Genomic DNA, 24,003 nt, shown 5'->3' on the forward strand with positions numbered 1-24,003 from the left:
ATAAATGACTGACCTGCGGCGTTGTTCCAGATCACTGAAGTGACTGACCTTCGGCGTTGTCCCTGTTCACTCGGGTGACATAGCCGTGATTTTCATACCATTTTAGTTTCTTAGCATTTAAGTGGTCCGCGGCACATTTCCATCTCACTTAAGTGACCTACCGCCCAGTCCCAGATCATTTTATTAAGTGCTCTGCGACCCATATCCAAACCAATGAAGTGGCCCGCACTCTTCTAAAGGTTGAGCACTCTCGGTCTACTTTAAAAAATATTCCAGTAATTGATATTGAAATCAAATGAATGGCATAGTCTTCGCTATCAAAATGCAATGTCGTAAAAAAAACCCATTATTTTCACATGATCACAGCAATATGTACGTTGCGGTTATCCACTGAGGAGAAATATTGTTCCGAAAAATTGCGATATGATACATATGCTCCTTTTTATCTATAACCGGAGAATAAATGTCCGACATTTTTCACGTTACAAAATATATGAGCCGAAGATCAAACGTCAGTTGGAAAATTCTAGTTCTCACATAAACGCGTCAGCGCAAAATTGTTTGTCCGCAGGGTGTATCGCGCGCTGTATGTGTATCGTAGTCTGTGATCACATAACAGCGGCTAATGCATTTTTTTGTTCTAAGCAACGTATAAGCTATGATTTCTGTCAGATTTTTCCTCCCGGCTTCCTGGCAACTCTGTAGCAACCAGGGCCAAGGGGATGATATCTTTTACTTCCCGTCGACTTGACATTTGATAAATCGGAATCGTGGGGCACCACCAAGTTATTCGCATTTGAAATCGAAATCATGTTCTTGCGACAGACTTGTCTTTCGGGTGGCCCGTGTCATCTATTACTTTAGCTAAAGCATTTTATATATCGTGTCTCTCTGGAAGTTGGAGAATTCCTCCTTTTCTGTTAGAATGCGTTTCAACTCAGTGGTTGATCGAGAAGAAGCCCACTGAGAAATAAATATGCAAAGGGATTCCCCCTGGGAGTGGGACTTTATCCACATTGAATTTCAAACTTTCTACGTACGGTTCTACTTTTTCTGACCCAAAAGATCCATCGTCGTATTATTACGAAGAGTTTTATTCGAATGCTTCGCAAAAAGGTTTTACAGGTTCTTTATTCCTTTTCCCCACAGACATCATCAAATGCTTTCGGGCATTACGGTTTCTGATTCCCACGTCAGGAATTGGTAGCGCTCTGCATTTCAGTGAACGCAGTTTTGAAACTGGTTTTCCGGTGGCATATGTTTTTCTTCACGTGAAAAGCTCCAATAAGTGTAAAATATTAATATCTTTCACATTTTATACGCTTAGCACTAACCGTTCATGCACATCGTACAAACATTCTTCTGCGGGATTCCTAACGAATCGATACATGCCGAAAAGTTTGTTGTGTGTGGCCTTTAACGTATTTCAGTTATTATAGGGTTACCGAATCCGAAGACTGAGAAAAGAAGATGTCTGCACACGCATTCATAGTGACGTAATTTATCATCATTTCTCCAATAGATGGCGCGCTATCCCAACCAATAAAAAAAAACCGGCCACTACAATAATTTTCCCAAGCTCTAAAACTTTGAGAAAAAGCAAAAACAGAAAAAATTCTGGCAATTTCGACGGCTATCGGTGAACGCGTGTGGGGGAAACACTCATATCAATGAAGAAATGTGTTTCCAAGTGGAGAAAAAAAATTTCCCCATGAAAAAAGGAAAAAAAAAAAATGTGTCCCCCCCCCCCCTTTTCCGGAAACCTGAAAAGGAGGACAAAAACGCGAATTTTCCGAAACGTCAGAGGATGCTTGAAATGACATCAAAAAGTAGGGCATGTCCTCCTCCTAAAGGAAGACGGTTGGCAACCCTAAATTATTACAGTTGTGCATGTTTCGTGTTTTTGCTGGTAGCGCAATCTGTCATCCATATTTTGGAGTGAAGATCCGGAGTGAAGTGAAGTGATTGAATTTTCATATTATGTAAGATAAGAGTATCGTGTTTAAGGTCTGCTTGCTCTCTGCGGAGAAACCTTTTCTGGCACGCCTTAATACTGCTTTGCATAATAAAATTCACATCTTGTATAAACTCGAACACTATTAATTCCATTTTCAGCAACCTTTGCGACCGCTTCTATAACAGAAGTGCCAAATCGGGAGGAAGACAAAATATTAATGACTGCAGAAAAAAAAAAGGGAAAAGTTTTGTCTTTAAATGCCATTTATATGAATGTATTGGTTGAAGTAATTTGCTGAGAAATCTACAATTTTTTAATGCATTCGTATATTTGCGAGTTTCAAGTCATTTTACTCTGGCGAGGCTTTTATCTCACCAGTAAAATGATATACCGATTCAGAATTTGTCCTCATGTTTAAACCAGAATATCAAGATTCAGATCTTTTCCCTCGAACTTTCTCTGAAAAATAGCCTCGACCTCGTTTCTTCCCTTTCATGTTCAGATTATCTAAGTACTACGAATATGTGATGGCTGAACTTATAATAAATTATGATTTTTATTAAATAATTCATTAACAGATCTCCAGATCTAAGAGTAACAACATCGCTGAAATTAATATATTGTGATACTAATAAATATACTATTCAAACATGGTTGTGCAATGCGGGAAAAATCGGCCAAGATGTGAAAAGTGCGTGAAAATACATGCAATTTCTCATTTCTGATTTAAAATTCCATCTGTGTTTAATCCCCATGGTATGAGCGCAAAATATTTTAGAAACATGAATTCTAATCACAGACAGTGGGGCGGGGCGTATTAGAAGCTACGCATCTGAGCGTATAATAGCCAGAGATACCAGGGCTATGCCCGGCTACAACTTCGTCGCGTAATGGGGGAATATGCTCGCTTATCTCAGTGGCAGGCGGGTGTGGGTGGGGGAAGTATAAGCAACGATTTTGCACGTGCGGTTGTCTTTGGAGAAAAGAGATTCGAGAGTAGTATGTCTCGCGTTGATGCGGATGGTAAACGTTTTCCGAAAGACCAGTAATAAATTGCTTGCCGGGGACCGCAGTTCCGCCTCGTGTGTTGTATAGCAACAAAGGAATTATCCCGGATCCCGACGCTTGATGCGAAAGCGATTGCTAGGATCTGCTAAATGTTGTGCTGCGCTGCATACTCTTCAGACGAAGCCATCAGCTGGACTTCCGAAACTAAAGCACAACGAATATAAATTCTGTGTAAATAACATGTAAACTATACCGAGCTTGTGTATGCATATGAGGCAGATGCTTTGTGACGGCTCTCGTTTTGAGATAACCACTCAAGAAACTCGAAACACTGAAATAGAACACACACATATGTCATGCGTAATCATTACTGGATAGTGAAATGTGGTGATTCATTAAATTCAATATTGTGGAGTTTGAATTTTCCTAAGTGCACCGTTCAATTTATGGGAATATTCCCTATTTATGCGTCTTTTCTGAATATTAAACAATACACATTTATAGTGTGCATTTTTTAAACGAGGTTCACAAGTTCTATACAGGGAGATTAATTAATTCCCCTCGCCGAATTTCACTGGTGAACCATTCGTCGCAGAGGCATACTTCGAATAGAAAACTTATTCAAATATCTTGTGGAACTCAGATCTATATATACGTCATTTATGTTGCAAAGGGGTTGCATAGTTATAAAAGTAAGATAAATTTATCCTCACCCTACATACTCAATATTTGGCTCTTACATGTATGTATGTATAAGAAAGATGCGCTATACTGTATATATGTGGGGGGTCGACTAACAGAAGTATGGTAAAAATAAACTATACTTCGGTGCATAGGGTTAAAATAAAGCTTCGCGATGGTAAGGGGAGGAGGAAGAATACACAAGGAACAGACTTGAATTTATTCCACTGGCGTTTGGGCGGAATATTTCGTCCGTGATCGTAAAGGGGTTAAAGACCAGTGGAAGGTAGACATCAAACACGCTCTCATTGTTTCGCACTGTGGTGGCATCTGCGGTGAAATGAACCTAAGATTATTGAAAAACGCAACCTATGGTCCACTGATAAGAGGTATCCTTTGACGTATGAATTTGAGAGCTGAATTTTAATCGAAACGAAAATTATATATATGAGAATCATTCAACTATACGTCACAAGTATTTAAGGTAATACCCACCATAAGTTCAAATGAAATATTAAACCCACTTAATGTAACTGGTCCGTTGAACATTTACATACGTTTTACTGTTCCTCGAGTTCAAAACTTTGCAATGCTCAACAACTTTTTGCATTATTTTTCTATCATGTTCCTTACCGAGTTAGATTTCTATCTTTCAAATGCGACCGACCATCAGAGGGACTCATTTACTGTCGAAGTAATTGTTTTTAGCAATATGGAACTGTATAAGGACTTCTTTTGCAATCTCTATGTTACCGTTTTTGCAAATATATATAATTATCTTCATGATCTTTATTTTTCAATTGGAATGCAGCACAGTCCTACCTAAAGTCTGCAGCTATGAACAGAGTCCAAAATACGCGTGTATTATTTAATTAATAATTTTAAAAAAAATACATTTTCCTTCTCAAATACTTTTTCATCTTATTTAGTGAAAGTCCATTTAATATTGTCTGAAAATCTGTTTACAGTTGCGCCAATATGTGGTCACCATACAAGAAAAGTCTATGGCGTCGGGAAAAACGAACCGGTCAAAGTGCCGTGCGTCCTAGAGGCTGATCCTCCCGACTTGAAATTTCGGTGGAGCTTCAACACCTCGGACAGAAATTTGGACCTTCACAGTTTTACGACAGTCGGCAGGGAAAGTACCGTAACATATACGCCATATACAGACGATGACTACGGCTGGTTGTCATGCTCGGCATCGAACGATATAGGATGGCAGAGAGAACCCTGCATATTCAATATCGTTCCAGCCGGTACGTTTATAATATCAAATTGCATTTGTCTCGTATACAAAATGTACTTTTTTAATTATATGACGTATAAATTACAATTATTGTAAAATATTTTTTCCCAAACAAATATGTTACATTCATCACATGTAATAAATAATTGACAAACTTACTATTTTTGATATTGCTACATTCACGGTGTAGATAATAGATAAAAATCATTTTGAGCAATTTTAATTTCCGATTAATCATTTTACCTACGTAATGACAATAACATTTGTAATTGATTTAATCAAATTGAAGTTAGTGTGAGTCATATGTTTTTGTAAGAAAACGCCAAACACCGTGTAAAACCAACAGAAAGTATTGGATCATTTATTCGCTTGAAATGCTGGAATATTCCGACGGTTTTGACATCGAACAATTTAACCCTCACAATCGATGCTTCATGGGACATTATAGACACCTCTTCCCTTTTTTAAATTATTGTGTGTTCACAATTTCATTTAGAAAACGATATTTTAGTTCACTCTGAATTTCCATGCATCTAAAGTTTTCTCAGGCTGTTCCTGTCCAACTGGATTTCTGTATGCGCAAATGAGATTCTGGTTTTTGCCTAACACACAAAGGTTGAAGATTCAGTTAAAAATGAATGGATTTGAATGTTTAATATTTTCGTTATGCTGAATAAATCATTTGAAAGTTTCCCAGCTTCATATAAAGTTATAAAAAAGTACGCATAGTCGAATCATAAAAGCACTGCAATGTATTTTACTTGGTGGGGAACTATTGGGTGAACGCCCATGTGCGAGTATTCAATTCCCTTTCTCTATTTCTTATAATCGCATGATATCTGATGAAAATTTTCCTGTGGAACATCTATTGACTTCCATTCTAATTGATAATTTCTACGCCTGCTTCTAAAAACAAAAGTGCGTCGTAAAGTTTAGACATTGGCATCCAAAACGGTACCAGGTATGTAACTAGTACGTTACTGCACACCAACTCCGGTCATATCTCCATACCTTAATTTATTACCGATCCAGTTTCGTCGGACATGAAGGCGCATCTATCGGTGATCAGCTCAGGTTCGGTAGGGAAAGAACTTGTGTTGTCTACGTTCTTCCCTGGGATTGAACCCGGGAATCTGAGGGCAGCTTTCATAGTGATAGATGGACATTTTTCCACTCCACCAGATTATAGCATTATAGCACTAGTCAGATAGAATCAGACCATTTATAGCCCAGATTCACAAATCGGCACTCATCCCGTAGTATAGTGATGGGCAAAGTACGGCCCGCCAAGGGATTTCGATAGAAAAGTATCAATACGCACATGTTTCTTTCATAAAAATAAAACGGGAAATAGAAAATTGGGGATTCATACGGGACACCACAGATTATCGCCAAAAAACAACTGTAAAAATGTCAGTTAAGTTGCTAATTATAGCCAAAAAGTTTTCAAAGGCCAGTAAAATTTTCCAATTACATTCAAAAATGTTGTCAAAGGCATGTGAAATCGAAGCTATCGCTGAAGTTGTAGAAAAATCATCGATGACGGGAAGTGTGTAGCTTCCACAAGACGAAATAGGTGAAAATATGTGACAAATATGTGAGATGAGAATGTTTACATTACCATAATTATATCAGTTATGATATGAATTTTTATTCTGATGATTATGAATAAGTCATGAAAAACTAATCTCACACAGTTCATGATTTCAAAGGTTCAAGTTGTGCTCATTGAAAATAAGAGGGGAAAAAATTATAAAATGGTTGGGGGAGTCCAAAATATTTCGTAAAATGCAGGTCATATGGTCACCGTAATCATAAAATTTTCCGGCCCGCGTACAGAAAAGTCGGCGCACCACTGTGGTAGTAGGTCATTTAAAGAAAGAGAACGTAAAAACATACACACCACCGCCCAATCAACAAAAACTACAGTGGGAATTCATCCACAATTGCTTTTCTGAAACATGGAAACATGGTTTTTACATGAGGACAGAAAGCATCTGACTTACTTTGTACGTACTAGTCACGATGCCAGTGATCGCCAAATCTTCTCGCACAAAGATTAATGTACTTCATTCATCACTTGTTACGATGTGCTCGTTATCATCGTAAGAAGTAAATGGGAAAAAAAGGGACGGGTTGTCCAACCCTGTCCCGTTTTATTAGAAATTTATGAAATCTCTTGTATACATGTGAAATGTTTGTACTTTTTTTTTTTTTTTTCAAATAGGAGATTCACGTCTTGTTCCAGTTCATAACCATCTTGTTTCCATTGTGGGCAGTTCTCACCTTCACAAAAGATAATAAAAAAGTGAAGAAGAAAGCAATTTGATGGTTGCAATATCGTTTTTGGAAAGTCCCCAATCCTATTTCTACTTTGGTGGAGTGAGAGTCCTGTTATTCTTCTCCTTTTTGGGCACCCCCAACTTTTTTGACACAGTCTATTCTTCTCCCACAACTCGGTTCTTGGCTCATTGCCCGATTCTTTTCTGCTCTCCGTTCGAGTTTTGTCGAAGAACGGGGAGAATGGTGTATGGTTTGCAACATTTTTGTCAGGAGCTCAGAACTTTGCAATCTGTACTAAGCCAGTGCAGTGAGTTATGACTTATATTATGCTCCTTTTTGGTATGTCAACTTCATGAAATACATTAATCATAACTGAAATATTCCATGCTTCTGTAGTCTTCTGAAAATAGGCGTCATGGAAAATATCTCGATTGAATATTGTTGTTTTCTCTAGTTTACTGAATGCGCAATATTTCACGGGTTCTTGAATCATTTTTAGTCCATTTCCTTACTGTGGAATTTGGATGATAGCCTTTCCTATCGATTTTCATATTCTGCGCGTATAGACTAAAGGAATGCTGAGAGTTATATCTTTTATCCGATAGTGTAATGGAAGTATGAGAATTACGTGTTGCGAGAAAAAATTCAATATAACTCCCACTCTACCTTATTTTTCTGCGTATAATCCGTAGATTATAGAAAAGCATCGTGATTTCTTAGAGCAGATTATACGTATACTCCATCTCATACTTGCAGCCTTTTTTTATTTTACTCTAAGAAGTCGAAATGTAAATAAAAATTTAAAAATTAATTTGCAAAAATTATTTTTAAACACTTATAGATGTGGGTAGAATTATTTTATGAAAACAAGGGACAAACAACCCCCCCTCGTTCCTCATACTTTCTTTATTGTTGAATTGAAATTTTCACACGTGTAGGTTTTATACCGCTGTGGGCTATACGATGATAATTGAATCTATAACTTTGCCTGAGATTAGCGAATTACGACGAAAACAACGTGTAATAGACTATTAATACATTTACAAAAGCACCGGCATACGGCACTCGCTCATGGATGCCGTTGTCAAGGCGATGTAACGACCCATTACAACTTGCTCATTTAGTGTTTATTATTAATTGGTTATTTAATTTTGTGTGACAACAAGTGATATTTTTGTAATCAAAGCTGACTATCACTGTTATTTCTTTACATTCGTCTTATTCACACGCCTGTGACACGATCCTACTATCATGTTATTAAAAATTGTATAAAAATTGGAAATACTCTACTAAACTCTCCTACCGAGCAACGGCGCTCCCTACACTTAAACAGCGAAAACTTATATATTCTATGCCCAACGAAAAATGTGAGGAAAATTAGTGTCTGCTATGTTCGAGCTTTTTGACTCAGTTCAGTATTTTATTCCCCCTTTTTGACGTCAGATTTGTTATCATCTGCTGTTATTAAATATATATATATATATATATATATATATAAATTTGTATAACAGAATAGCAAGTCCAATTACAGGAGTATAAATCAACGGAATAATTATGATAAATTGTGATCTAAGAATCGAAATCTAAATTGATATTATATTCCGGATGCACCCATCTTTCGGGAACGCTTTGATATCTCCTTGAGATGGGAAGCGGGGTGCGTCCGGTCCTTCAATGTTCAATGTCATCTGCTGTTAGTGACGTCATATGATCAGCTTTGAATAATCGAATATTGCTTCGTTGTCTTTCCCAAAATAAAATCTGTGAAAGAATTGAAATAAGGGCTTTGATTTTGTGTCAAAAACGAATTGTTCTTCAAAGTATTTATATAGGTACCCCAAAGGTATCTAATAGAAATGAGAATCGAATTGCAGTCGAAACCCGTTACATGAGAACGGAGAAATCACTTCGTTATAACGAAATTTCGTTATAAAGGAATTCCAAGTTTTTTGTATAGTCCCCATGTGAACTTATGTAGAGGGATTAGAAAAGAGTGTTCGTTAAAACGAGATTTTTACGCTGTATCGGTATTCGTTAAAACAGGATTCGACTATGTGTAGCCTCGGAAAATAAATTAATTAGTGATCTTTACTTCAGCAAGTTAAAGGTTTCTCGTTGTGTATAAAGTTCCTTTGTTTTTTGCTTGGAAGTGTACTCGCGAGTGCCGAAATGTACATTTATGTGCATAGTACGGTGTGTTTTTTAATTTAGTCTTTGCCTATTACAAGGCTTTTTGGTCTTTTCCTATTACAAGGCTTTTCGGTCTTTGCCTATTACAAGGCTTTTCGGTCTTTGCTATATATATAAAGTGAAAGAAATTGAAAAAAAATTGTTGAATTTAAAAAAGTGAAATTTGCATGAATGGATTATACGCAGGAAATTATGCTATACTCAATTTATATCTCTCTCTACATATATGTATATATCCCAGCAAAATATTATCGGACTTATGCCAGTGCCATTTCGTAAATTTTCATTCATATACATATATAGTTTGTGTACTGTCTTTAGGTATGTCTTGTCTATTGAAAACAAGCCATATATTTTTCGTGGTTAATCAATTTGCTTAGATAATAGAAATTGTCACTCGAGGATTTTCGGTGCTAGATAATTTGAGCAAATTCCCAAAATCGATTAAGAAATAAAATGCTAGAAAATGCTAACTTTTACAAAATCAACCCCAATAGCTTCGAGCTCTTCGGACGGACACGTTCTCCATCCGATGAAAGCATTTGCTTGAATTTAAACTTGGAATCCTGTGGTTCCAGATTAGCACGCGATGCTAGCGTGTTGTTCTCCAATGACGGCGACACCTGTCATTGACACAAAATGACTTCTATCCTATGTTATCGACATGCTGATCATCACGTAATTTTACGGCAAACCCCTGTCAAAATGCACATGAATTATAAATTACATCCCGGACTGGAAATATAGCAGAAAACTGAAAATACCTAGATTATAAATACATATTCTTTGTCGAGAAGGATAGATACGATGTCATATCTACAGTTTTCTTTAAATGCAAAATTTAATGTGTTTTTTTCATAGGTCCACCCGAGCCGCTGCAGAATTGCACCGTATCCAATCACACTGAAAGCTCTATTCAAGTAGACTGTGTAGAGGGCTATAATGGTGGTCTGCCTCAGATATTTGTTCTCGAAGTGTATGACGCTGAAAGTGGGAAACTCAAAGCAAATGTTAGTTCGGCTCAGTCTTCAATTGTGATCCAAGGACTACCGAGCAACACGGCATTGAGGTTACAGGCATTTGCTAGAAACAGACAAGGCCGAAGCCGGGGACTCTTCATGACAGCAACGACGCTCCAGAAAGCAGAAAAACTAACAGGTGCAAACAAATTAATTTGCTCTCGATGTCTTAAACTGGAAAAATGGAAGTTGGGGTATTTATTTTGAAGCCGTTTCAACAATGTCTTCAGTTAAGAAAAATGATAAAGTGTACACGCAATTAATTAATAATACCATATATTATATCGTTATTTATCTAAAATAGATTATATTTCATGGTATATACCGATGAAATATAAAAGCGTTTACATGTTAGATCCTTGTTACTTCTGATCGATTCGTTTTACCGTCATTCAAGTTGAATTGCTGTAGGTGTCTTTGAAGAATTATCGGGTCTAATGAAATTTCCTTCATTACTATACAGAGCCGTCCTGTAAGTCCTAATCTAATTCGGCATTTATCTCATCAACCGTTCGTCGTAGAGGCATATCTCTAATTAAAACAAAAATACTTAAAACGTGTTTCCCAAGGTCACTCAAAGTTCCAAATTCTGTGGTTTTTAGTCAGAACACGAAATCGCCAAAAAAATGGATTTTTGATCTGGAAGTAAGACTTGCTAATTATAACTAATTGGAAGTGAGATAAATGCACACATACGGGCTGTACGGCTAAATAACATGTTGATGTATGATATTTTCATTTGTATTTGTGTATGCTTTATTTTTGATTTTTAAATGACAATGAAATTGCTTTTATCTCAAAAACGTGATTTTGGAGTTCCACAGAATTGGAGAGTGAAAAAAGTGAAATAGAGTGAAAAAACAAAAACATAAATTTCCATACGGTCCCGATGTTCTCTAACTTCCAAGTAGAAAGTTTTTGTCTTGCCTCACCTGGGGTAAAAAAGAAAAGAAAATACATGCCACACACTAAGTACTGTATTCGCTGACATACTTGAATTCAAAATGAGAACAAAAGTTAGGAAAAAACAGCATAAACCAACAGACAATGCTCCTTTCCTTCATTTATGCTGTTATTACCCACCGTTTCTGTGATTTTTAAATTCAAATATCTCAGCGAATATTTTTGTTGTCCTCACGAGAGACAGCACAACAACTTTCTAATTAGAAGGTGATGGACGGGGAGTGCGAACAAGAACTATACCTCTACGATGAACGTTAAATGAGATAGAGGCTGAACTAGAACTTACAGAACCCCCCATATGCAACCTCTTTGATTGCTTAATTGGTTTCTTATGATTCTTGCCAAAATGCAAGGAAAATTCTAATGTCAAGTTTTGCTGATAAATTCAAACTGCTGCTATAGCTGTTTGTTTCTCAACTGTGACTTTAACTGATTTCAGGAATGCAAGGAATCATTATCATTCGACCAGTTCTTGGTCTCCTAATCGGTGTTGTGTCTTCACTGGTGATAATCGCTATTTCTCTAATCATCACAATGAAAGTCAAGAAACGGCGGAGAGAGAAAAGTAAGAAATATATACACGCATTGCATTCCTTTAAAATACTATCATCCTAACAGTCTCATTCTTGATCAAATACATGGATTCTATCCACATGACCACAGAGCGGCATGAATTTATGAACGCAAGAACTCTGCAATTGGACTAATCCCGTTGGAGAGATCTCTTCCAGCCCAGCTTTCAGGAAAACAACGCCAAACCTGAAAAAGCAATTCAGAAAAACATCGCCAAACCTGAAAAAGCAATTCAGAAAAACATCGCCAAACCTGAAAAAGCAATTCAGAAAAACATCGCCAAACCTGAAAAAGCAATTCAGAAAAACATCGCCAAACCTGAAAAAGCAATTCAGGCATACGATACCAATTCAAAAACTCACATAGGTGCCCAAACTCCACCCGGAGCCGCTGCAGGGGTTGTTGCGTCGCACACTTTCAAGCAATCCCGAACTCGGCAAGCATGAAGTCGCAATTCTAACAACATACATACGTTGAGGCCCATACATACACTAATAACACACATTCCGGTTTGTGCCGATTCTTTAGAAATTCTGCAGAGGAATGTGTAGGAGGTGCATGCATTAAATTAAGTAGTGGTATTAAGCATGCAATCTATGTGGAATTTCTAACGTATCAGTACATGTCGGAATGTGTGTTCTGAGTGTATATGTGGGCCTCTAACTTATTTATGCTGTCAGGATTGCTTTGAAACCGTGTGACGCAACAACTCCATGTAGCGGCTCCCGATTGTGTTTCAGAACCTATTTGATTTTGGATTGCTGTCGTATACCTGGATTGCCCCTTCAGTTCGGCAATGTTTTCTGTGAGTCACCCTGTGTATATCTGTCGGGCTGAGTCTTCTCACTCAATACCTATTTCGGTGAACAATGTGGGATTACTTTTCCCACAGGCTTTCCCAAGGGCTTTTACAAGGGGACACCAGTATCGATTGGTGAGGGACAATGCAAGGTTATGGTGTCGCAGGGAATTTTTCTCTAATAGGGTTGTTAATAAATGGAATAGCTTACCCCCGGAGGTAGTAAATTGTAACACTATTGACACGTTTAAAAAGAAATACGATAAACATGTTGGGGTAAATCGAGAAGCTATCCATTCTTAGAATAAGACAACCATAAGTATTCTTTATGGGCATTGTATGATATTTTATCATGTGTATATATTGTTTATAATTTGTGTTAATTGCATTTTTAATGGGGTTGCTGTATTTTTGAAACATATGACATCCATATTTTTATGGGCATCTTTTTATCAGCCACCTCGTTGGGCATTTTGCCTGTTGTGGCGTTGTATTTGTATTTGTATTTGTATTACTTCAAATGGGATATTACCTGAAGAGAGCCTTAACAAAAGATTATCTGCGGTCCTGTTGTTTGAATTGACTCACTCTGACTGGACATATTATAGAAAACGAATAAAGAGCAAAAATTATAAATACAAATAAAAATACAAATACAACGCCACAACAGGCAAAATGCCGAACGAGGTGGCTGAGAAAAAGATGCCCATAACAATATGAATGTCATATATTTCAAAAATACAGCTACCTAATTAAAAACTAAAATTGTAAACAATATATACACATGATAAAATACTATACAATGCTCATAATGCATTCATGGTTGTCTTCTTCTAAGAATAGATAGCTTCTCGATTTACCCAAAATACGTGTAATGATTATTTATGGAACTATTCGTATCCTCCCTTTTATCAGGTTTTTCAAACTTCAATATGCAACTCTGAGACCGAGATTACAGAATAACAGTTTCATGAAATTTAATTTATAAAACTTGAATAATTTAACCAATAAGGTTATCGGTTACATTTGAGAAAATTATGGTTGAATTTTTACAGTTTTATAAATGAAATTTCATGAAACTTTTATAGTGTAATACCCGCCGAACATCTTCAAATTTCAAAGTTTCTCAAGGAAAGAACTGACTGATAATTTGAGCTCAGAAGTTTAGGCAGTAAAACTTTTCTAAATAGGCAGGCCAAATAAATAACTAAAAATTATTAAAATAGGCATTAAAAAAGGCAGGATAGAAATTAATTACCCTATGGGTATATATATATTGGGTACAATATATAAGGGAAAAACACCAAAGTAAATATACCGTCTTCCATTTCGATGATCCTCCCAGTCTTTCAATTTGGGTATATTTAGGTTGGTGTTTTTCCCTAATACATTAAAAAAGGCATCTGTAATTAATGACAAAAAGGGGAAATAGCTAAAATCTACAATAATGAGTCCGAAAATTGGCTAAATGACTGATTGCGCTTACTGCGTTTGCCAGTTAAATTATGGCTAATAATAACTGAATTATAAAAGCTTGAAATATCTAAATTATACAGAATATGGTCATAGGCGAAAATAGACCCTGAAGTTTGGGGGGGGGGGGGCACGTTCATTATTACTGGGGGGGGGGGCACGATGATGATGATACCAATTCATATATACATATATACGTTAGATCAGTCAACTTCACCTTTGATGATGGGGGGAAATGCCCCCCCCCACGCCCCCCCCCCGTATTTCCGCCCATGAATATGGTCTCTGCAATTCATGAATAAACTTTAAAAATGTTAAGTTAGGCCAAGAAAGTCATTTATGATATTTTTCTGAACTTCCAGGCTCTATAATGATATATTAGTACTAATGATATATATATACTAATATCAATATGTTATTGTTGAAACACGAAATCGGCTAGTTCACGAATTGGTCAATTTGTCGCAAATTGTCCCTACGAATGTCCGAATTTCGGGCTTTGGACATCCAGGTCATGAAGTGTCTGGAGATTCCAGGACAATGTCCGATAACAAAATACATGATTCGGGCTCATCTCCAAGTTGGGACAGTCATGAGATAGGTTCGTTTGTTTTATCCTACTGTTGTGTGTTTTTCCCTTGCGTGTAGGGTAGGGCGTCAGCTTGGTGCTGCCGTTATGTAGCACTAAGCCCTGCGGTTGAAGGCTATAGCTCTGTAGCTTTAGCAAAAACCACACGACGGGCATTAAGAGGACTCCCCAGCGTGACCCAACCCGCAAGGGTAAAAGGCTTATATCCCTGGAGGGACAGAGCCTGGGCCGCGACTGGTTTGTCGGGCATTAAGAGGGTTGGCACCACCTCTCGAACCTGGCCCCATTGGCTCTCCACTCGGGAAGTATTTCTGCTTCACCCAGTCAGATCTCTACTGAATAGGATGGCGCCGTCTGGTTTACGAAAGTATCTTAATGCGCTTAGAGGGGTGGGATGTGTCCTTCACCATGTCAAAGTTGGCGTATTTTATCGCGAAAATTATTTTTACGTTAAGTATGGCAACCCATAAAACCGTAGCCACAATGAAGTAATCATTTGTTTTTTTCCCCTTCAAAATTTGACAGTAAAAAAAGTGTATTACTATTTTATAGCTTTTCTTCTCAAGTTTGTCGTTTTTTTTCTCTCGTCACATATAGCTAATCCAACACAACCACTGCATATAGCCTTGTATCACACGTTAGCGATGAAAAAAGAATAAATTTGGCACTTAACGGACCGTTTTACATCAGCACATCGAACTTTGTTCAGGGATCTCTCGCAACTTCGTGAATTGGCGGGCCATTGACCAAATCATTTCGGCAAACATTTTTGGTTTCTTTTTGCTAAAACCTTCGGCAAATTTGCGGTGACCAGCCATTCTGAGAATTAGCCGCACTTCGGGCTTTGGAAGCAACAAATATATTCCTGACTGATCAGATATGTGGTACGTTTCCGATCCAAAAGAGAACCCATTCAACTATCTTTCGAAATTGTCCCTCTCGACACGACCAATCAAAACGAGTAGAACCAAGTATTCATCCATCCATGTAAATATGTTCGTATACATATATTTACGCATTTACATACCACACAAGCTACAGTAGTACGAAATAGAAAAGTCATTTAGTCACGAAATTTCCCCGAGGAGAGAGAGAGAGAGAGAAGCTCCGCTTAAATTTCCCCAAGAATTGCTCGTGTGAGAAACAATTGCTAAAAATTTCTCCTCAGGAAAACTTTCCACTGTCTATAGCGCGTACGTGTTGAAGACATCCGTGGGAGATGGTACGGACGTACGCATGTGGTGGGAGGAGGTGGCAACGAATGGTTCGGAGTAAAGAGACAACATTCTGTGTGTGTGTTAACGCGTTTATCTTTAAAATATCCCTCAGCATATTTAGTCCCGTTAATTATTTGACTTTGCTCCGCCGCGGACCCTCTTTTCCCTCCCGAAAGTCAGAAATGGTTTCTGGAGAATGTACATACACACACATACATATACATTCCGATAAACAGAGGCGCATGTATGTAATTAACAGTTGCGTAAAGCTGATTTTAACTGAAAGCTAGAACAACGAGACCACGTAACTAATTCTCCTAATATCCCAAAGCTAGACTTGTACTACTGAATGGGAGAGTGTGTGGGAATGGCAATGGACGGAAAAGAGTGGGTGGAGTGGGGTGGGGGGGTGTCGAGGGTCTCCGTCCATGGTGGATGACCCTAGTGGTGTGGATAGCGGTAGCGCGAGCACACACACACACATAATTTTCGCGACTTGCATGGAAATAGCTTTGCGCTGCCGCTGTGTGTGAGAGTGATCGATGGAAAAGTGTCAGCAGCCTGAGCGTGGTAGTAACCTCGTCATGGAGCTCCATCGTCTCCACTCCCCCTACTTGCTATAATTTATATCTGGGATGGTGGGAAGGCGACGAACAATCATCTGGCATGGGTCGGTTGTATGTGTGTGTGTGTGTGTGTGTGTGTATGTCATTTTGAGCTTTTGGGCAGCCTCTCCATGATCGAGGCTTTCTAGTGTGTAAATGTGTCCGAGTGTGTATGTGTGCAAATTATCACCAGATGAAGCCACATAATTAGTTGATTTTCAATAATGATTCTCCCTCTCTCTCTTTCTCTCGCCCATTCTGTCTCTCTCCGAGTTTCTGGCTGCAAAATGATTTAGCGGCAGGGCTCTGGACACAGATGACCACAAGCATGCATACACATGCACAAAACGGATTACTGCTGACTCGGTAGAGTGAATTATTGCGAATGGTTTTTCCGTGAAGAATGCAGTGATGGCTAATGATGTCCCGTTACATGTTCAAAAGCAATTTAGAACAGTCGCAAATGTGTTTATGCAATTTCGGCTTCTGGGAATAATCATACTATTAGCTCCAACATATCAATGCACGGAGTGAGTGAAATTCTATTCCACACGTTCTTTTTCAATAGCAGCTCCTTCTTAAACAGAAGCGTTTGAGTCGATGAAAAGTTTCATATTATTTCATAAACAAGGAGAAATTAGTCATGCTTATCATCATGAAGAAAGAAAAAAAGAAGTGTTATAAGAAACATAATATGAACATTCGACTTCAATTGCATCTACTGGTGACTTATCAACCTTAGTTAATAATCAGCAAGTTTGAGTCTAAGCTAAGTTACGATTCACTGCTTCGTAAGCTAAGTTATGATTTCACATTGCGTGGGTTTTGAAAAATTCCCAGAGTTATTCCCATAGCAATTCATACATGTTACATATTGCTAAAGTGTTGTGGACATTTCAAAATCAATGCTTTGTTATCGATAAAAATGCAAAGAATATCAGTACTTAGAAAATCATGCCAACGTCGTACACAACGTCGTTCCCATGGAAGACTCACTAGCAAACATTTTTCTGTGATTATCTATTGTACTTGAGCTGAAACATCTATTCAGCATAATCACAAAATGCAGAAAATTTAGGAGTTTACGAATGAAGACATTAGAATTTACAGAATCTTTTTCCTCAACTAGATTGCGGATTTACAGGATTTCAACTAGATGACGTCTTATACGCTAAAGGTCGCATACATGCGTCAGTGCTAATTTTCACAATCAAGGAACTTCGCCAATTATCTCTCACAGTTGATAAGAAGCTATTGTTCCGACAATAAAAAGAAAACATCAATCCCTATTTTTCTTTTCCACTACTACTGAACCACAGACATGCACATCTTCCATATTCTTCTGCGGAACTTCTAACGAATTGGTACATGGTGTGTGTATGTGCAGCGAAGCTGTCGTGAAGTTTGTTTCTGTGTAATGCTTGTTACGTGTAGTGCTTCCATCTGCCATTAACTTTTCTTACTATAGCGACATTCTTTTCCACTGCTAACGTCACCGTACGGCAATTTCCTTTTTTTTTACTTTCAAATTGTTGTCAATCAATGTCAATGCGGTCAAAAAATAGCCAATGACAAGTAAGGTTGCGAATCATAGCCCAAAAATCTGTCTAAGCAAATTACAGAAAAAAAAAAATTAAGGCAAGTTAAGCTGCCATTTATCGCCATAACTCCTGAAAAATCTAATCCGTAACTAGTGGTGGAAAATAGAGGGCTACTGCAACTTACAATGAGTGCAAAATGTAATTCAACCAAAAAAAAGCGTACATACATTATTTGACAAATATGTGAGGTATATCGCTATATTATAGCCGTTCAAGTATTACGTCATCATCAATGGTGGTTGCGGGGAGGGGGTTTCCGATTTGCTGACTTTTGATGACAAGGGGGAGGGGGGTTTGGATAATGCTTACGTCATCAACCACACTTTATGAAAATATGAGTTAGGATTCAGAGGGGCAGAGCTGATGACGAAATGTTGCTGACAAGGGGGAGGAGGGGGGTCAGCGTTTTGCTGACTTTTGCTAACAAGGGGGGGGGGGGTTAAAAATGGCTAAAAATTTGCTTACGTAATACTTGAACGGCCCTTAATTATGATTGGATCATAATTACCATATTATATTCATGTCATGAAAATACTATTAATTACCGATTTTAAAAATTCAAGTAAGCGTTGTAAATAAAAGAAGGTACTGATAAAAATACGTTTTTATAGGGAAAAAAATCGAGGCTTCCAAAATCACCGGAATGCTCTGTAAAATCAGTGCCATATAATCACCCCCCCCCCCACCAAATGTGTAATTTTCTGGCCCGTAAGCGGCAGACATATCGCATATTAGGTCCGCGGGCAGAAAAGATTTGCACCCCCCTACTCTAGAGAATGTCATGTTATACTTCTGCCTCCGTCCCGACAGACGGTAGTGTCGTCGAGGGCAATTGAGATGCGATCAATCGGTGGTCGTCTCAGTTCCTAGAGGGAAAGAACTTTTCGTTGCCGTTCCCTGTAATCCAGCTCGTGGATAAATCTAACAAAATATTTTTTGCTAGATACAGAATAGGGTGGTTATAAATAAATAGACACGACTCAGCAGTATGTAGCGCCCATTCTAATGGAGGTATTTTTATGAAACTTGATAATTGATCATTGATCATTTCTGTCGCGCCACGGTCATTTTCTGCACACGAGGGCTAATTAGACCGGGACATACAATTTATTGCCGATTCCGAATGGCGGGCCAGTTGTTTATACTCATCGAGAGGTTGGTGCGCTAACCCCTCTATGGGTAACTCCCTGTGGTAGAAATGTTTTCTGTGGTCATGTCGCCATTTTTTTTGTACCCCTGTGTCTTCTTTTGTGACATATATATGGAACATATGGATCATGAGGAATTGGTGAAAACGTATTTTGTTTTTGTTTTTTTTATTGCAGTTATCTTTTTTTCCAATGGTCCAAATTACATATAGGGTATGTAAGGTATAGGTATACCTATACCAGGTTTCAATGAAATACGGCTACCACAACGGAAGCTGCATAGGTCGGAGTAGTGACAGTATAATTCAACCGATATTATCAAATTATTTGGTTCCATCAGAATGGACGCTACATATGTCTGAGAGTAGTCTCAGTTGAATTATACTGACAATACTCTGACCTATGCAGCGCCCATTGTGGTGGACTTATTTCATTGAAACTTGGTGTATAATTTATGTTATTTGAACCAAGGGAAAAAGATAGATGCGATAAAGAGTGCTACTTTTTCACCTGGAAGTAAAAAAAAATTTCACTTTTTTCAATTGTATCTTTCCAATTAGTCTATAGTCCGTATTACACAGTGAATGAAACTAAAATGCTATCCCTTATGGTTAATTCTGTTTTTGGTTTATTTCTCCATGTGTCTTTCCAATCCCTTTATTTCTCTTAAAAAATCGATATACACAGTAGAACCTCATTATAACGAACTAATAAGAGCTGAAGGTTGTCCGTTTTAATGAAATTCAGGTTTATAACAAATAAGTCTTGTAGGGGTGTGATTCCACAATAGGGGTACAATAGTCAGCAAAAAAGAGTATTGTACTCTTAGTGTATATCAAATAAAAAACATCCTTTAACATAGGTTGCATTGGGAAAGCGGTGTACGTATTCACTACACAAATGATTAAAACGAATTTCTAGCTCGTCAGATAAAAATAATCATCCTTTATTATTATTACAACTTTTGTAACTGTCCGTTATAGGCCAAGCTGCATGACTCATACCGCTCACCAGCCAGAAATATTAAGATTAAAGCTGCATAGGTCTGCTTTATTAAAGAAAATAATAAAGAAATTATTATCTCGCGGCTCAAAGAACACTTTCAAGCAAGTGATTAAACATCGATAACACATATTATGTGTGTGTATGTGGTTTTTTTTGGCGGAAACATGGATGAGCTGCATGAATTCCATTATGACGGAGTCCTTTATAATGAAGTTCTACTGCATTTTCAGCTGCAAAAAAAAATCTAAGAATACGTGAAATCTAATAATAGATATCCTGAAAACATGAAACAGACGACGCATGATAAAATAAAAACTTCTGTAGAAGGAAAATTTCTGTAGAATTTATGTCATATCAAATGGAATCTCTCATATAGTATCATTTTATTGTTTTACAGAATGTCAAAGAGTTACTGGTGTTACTGACAAGTAAGTACAAAAATCTTAAAACGAAAACTATTGAATTTTTCATCACTTCTGTTTCAGTCATAGATTACAATAAAAAACTAAGAACGTGCGATAGTTATGCCCGACATTCAAGTCTTTATATTTATTGTTACGTGGAATGATTAAATAAATTGAATTTTATATTGAAATAATCTTTTCTAGAAAAAATAAATACATTTTTATCAATGTTTGATGTTATTGAAGTAGAATTTGAATAGAGTAAATATAATTAAACACGAAAGTGGTTTATGAATTGCTTCAATTCATAATATGGCAAATTTGATCATTTTTTCGCACCACGGTCATTTTCTGCACACGAGGGATAATTATAGCGGGGCCTACAATTTATTGCCGATCCCGAACGACAGCCGTCCTTTTTGTACTCACCGATAGGTTGGTGCGCTAACCCCTTAATGTGGGAGTCCCTGCGGTAGCAATCTTTTCCTTTGGTCATGTATCTGTTGTACTCCTGTGTCGGGAAAGTTTCTGACAAGCACGAAACGGTTATCGAACTCGCGATACCTCTAAACATTCTCTGGTACTTCAGGCAAGCATCTCATCCACCTGGGCTACCGTGCCCTTATTGCAAATATTAAAAAAATAATTAAATACTATACGGGCACTATACCTGAAAGCTGATAAATTATATTTTAATTGCATTTGACATAAATTAGTTAAATGAGTCGTTTTTTGCAACCGAACTGAATAAACCATCTATAAATCCATTAGGTTATCGCGTGAGAATAGAACATCGGAAAATAATTGTCAAATTTTTCGTACAGGACGAATTTTTCTATAACACATTTGATAGGAAATAGAATTTCTCTTAAAACGCATTTATATAGGATGATAAAATGCATTATATATATATATATATATATATATATATATATATATATATAAAAGAAAGATCATATATATGTAATGAGTACGTGTAGACCAGCACTGGATGAAATCCCACGCATCGCAGTTTTCTTATCAGCAAGAAACCATACAGTAAAAACCATCGGCTACTTCTATACATTTTTTTTTAGGTAGAACACATTTATTTAAATTTGGCACTTTCTAAAAACTGCTATTCCATGTGGATAGGAGAGAAGAAAAAGAAAGAAAAAATATAAAGCCATTTAGGAAAGAAAGAAAAGATTATTTTCACTTCTTTTTTTTTTTCTGTAGTGAAATTTCTCTGGAGCTTTGAAAGAATGCCAAATATGGAATTACTTGTTCGTGCCTGGAATGAAACCGTTACTGTGAAATAAATGCTACTAGCTTCAATATCTAATTCTTGGCAACATTCTTCCGTCTAATCAAATTTAGCTCTTGTTTTTCCCCCCATCTTTCTTTTTTTTTTTCTCCCTATTTTTGAATCCGTTGACTTCAAAAGAACACCATTTTCCTCAAAATATATTATGTATCTACTCTTCTTTTATCTCGTTTGTGATTTGTAATAACCGGTGCGTGAATATATCTTATAGTATTACTGAGAACGTTAGCTCTTTTTCTGTAGTTTATCGAAATTTTTTCTCATGTTATCTATGGGCTTTATGGGATCGAGTTAGATTACTTTATGTATTGCGTGATTTAGAAAGATTTACGTGGTTCGCTCCATCAGGGCAAAGGGGCAGCAAATTAAATACATATAAGAGAGCGAGTGTAATATACATAAAAAATATAATCTAATCTTTACTTTCAAGAATCATATTTAATTTTGATCTCATTTGATCTATTTCTTTATACAAACTATTATGCCTAGAGAAAGGCTTTAAGCGTGTAAGGGTACATTTTGTTCTATTTTGAAGCATGATGAAATAATTTTCGAAGCTTAAAAAATATTGGATATTGAAGCGCGTTTATGAAAGTTAATTTTGCGTTTATTTTAAGCTATTTTCTGAATGTCTGGTAATAAAAAAATACGTTCCCATCCACTATTTTCATTTCTAATTGTTATAATTATCAAATATATTTATTAATACTGAATATTTTTGGTTAGGGCAACACCATTGATATAATATAACTACTGTAACCTCATGTCTATCGGCAACACACGTGCCTACACACGTTCCAACATGTGCCGATTCGATAGAAATTTCTCGAAGCAATATCTACTTCCATGTACCTTTATGTAGTAGTATTAGTAGTTCATTCTATCTACTTAAGTTTCTGAAATTATTAAGAAGGCAATGTCTGTACATATTAAGTGGATAGCAAAACGAAGTTCTTTGAAATACGCACTAAAGGCCTCAGCAGCCTTGGTGCTCGACTCAATTTACTCAGCTGATTAGTCATAGTTCGTGGAGCTCAGAATGTGAGCCGTTATTCGGTCAAATGGGTTTCTCAGTAGAACACTTTTCCGTATACCCCTGGAGAAAGCTTACTTCATTAAAAAGGTATGGCATTCATCTTCATTAAAAGAGGCTCAGTGATTTCTGCTGTGCCGCCTGAAGGGATAAAATAACACTTTCAAAGTTTTAAGGGGTCAAATAAAACTGAGATCACTTTTCGAGATCTCAAAGTTAAATACATAGGAGATTCATCGAATAATAAGGAGTCCGAATGCTGTCATGGTATCGGCAATTTCACGCGCAGAGCTATGAGTGTACCGCCGATACCATTATAATCAATCACCTAAATTTAAGACTATTGGATTTACAAAATGATCGGATTTGATCACACACACACACACACACACACACACACACACATAACTATGACCTCAGTATTGACAAACGTCTTAGTATTGCGTCTTGATAAATTATAAAAATCTGAACTAATAAATAATGATTTGGTATGAAAGTGGTTAATTCCTAGTCATTCAAAAAATATCATTGTAATATACTAAGGATCTTTAAAGAAAACTATTTATAAAATTAAATGCAAATTACTTTTCTGGTGAATAATTGTTATCCATTGAAAAGTTAAATTACAATCGAAAAAGAAAAAAAAAAAACCTGAATTGATGGAACCGAGTTTTACACGGAGTGGACTTTTAGATTCATTCGGAGTTAATGCGTCGCTCATTCAATAGCAATTTATCGGACACCGCGGTCATTGAGCAGTGCTCTGACATAATTGGCGTTTCTCTTCAGAAACCGAAATACGAAAGAATAAAGGAAAGAAAGAAACTAACAAAAGAACAAGCCTCACTTTAAATAGGAAACAAACACTGGCAATGAATAAAGGAGGAAAAAAAACAACAACAA

General features: G+C 37.0%; 1 protein-coding gene across 2 annotated transcripts in view; it reads left to right on the forward strand.

The window, feature by feature from the left end:
* Window positions 1-24,003, forward strand: part of LOC149075432 (protein turtle-like) — a 590,018-nt gene that overhangs the window by 555,945 nt on the left and 10,070 nt on the right. For both annotated transcript variants that reach the window (XM_089242766.1, XM_089242765.1), the window contains 4 exons: window positions 4,615-4,902; window positions 10,227-10,523; window positions 11,787-11,912; window positions 20,755-20,785. In XM_089242766.1, the coding sequence (XP_089098892.1) occupies window positions 4,615-4,902; window positions 10,227-10,523; window positions 11,787-11,912; window positions 20,755-20,785 (742 nt within the window). The remainder of the gene's footprint in view (window positions 1-4,614; window positions 4,903-10,226; window positions 10,524-11,786; window positions 11,913-20,754; window positions 20,786-24,003) is intronic.

Source organism: Pholcus phalangioides, unplaced genomic scaffold, assembly GCF_987345545.1.
Source record: "Pholcus phalangioides strain wild (caught in Gottingen) unplaced genomic scaffold, Ppha-v1.0 ptg000015l_1, whole genome shotgun sequence".
Taxonomy (NCBI): domain Eukaryota; kingdom Metazoa; phylum Arthropoda; class Arachnida; order Araneae; family Pholcidae; genus Pholcus; species Pholcus phalangioides.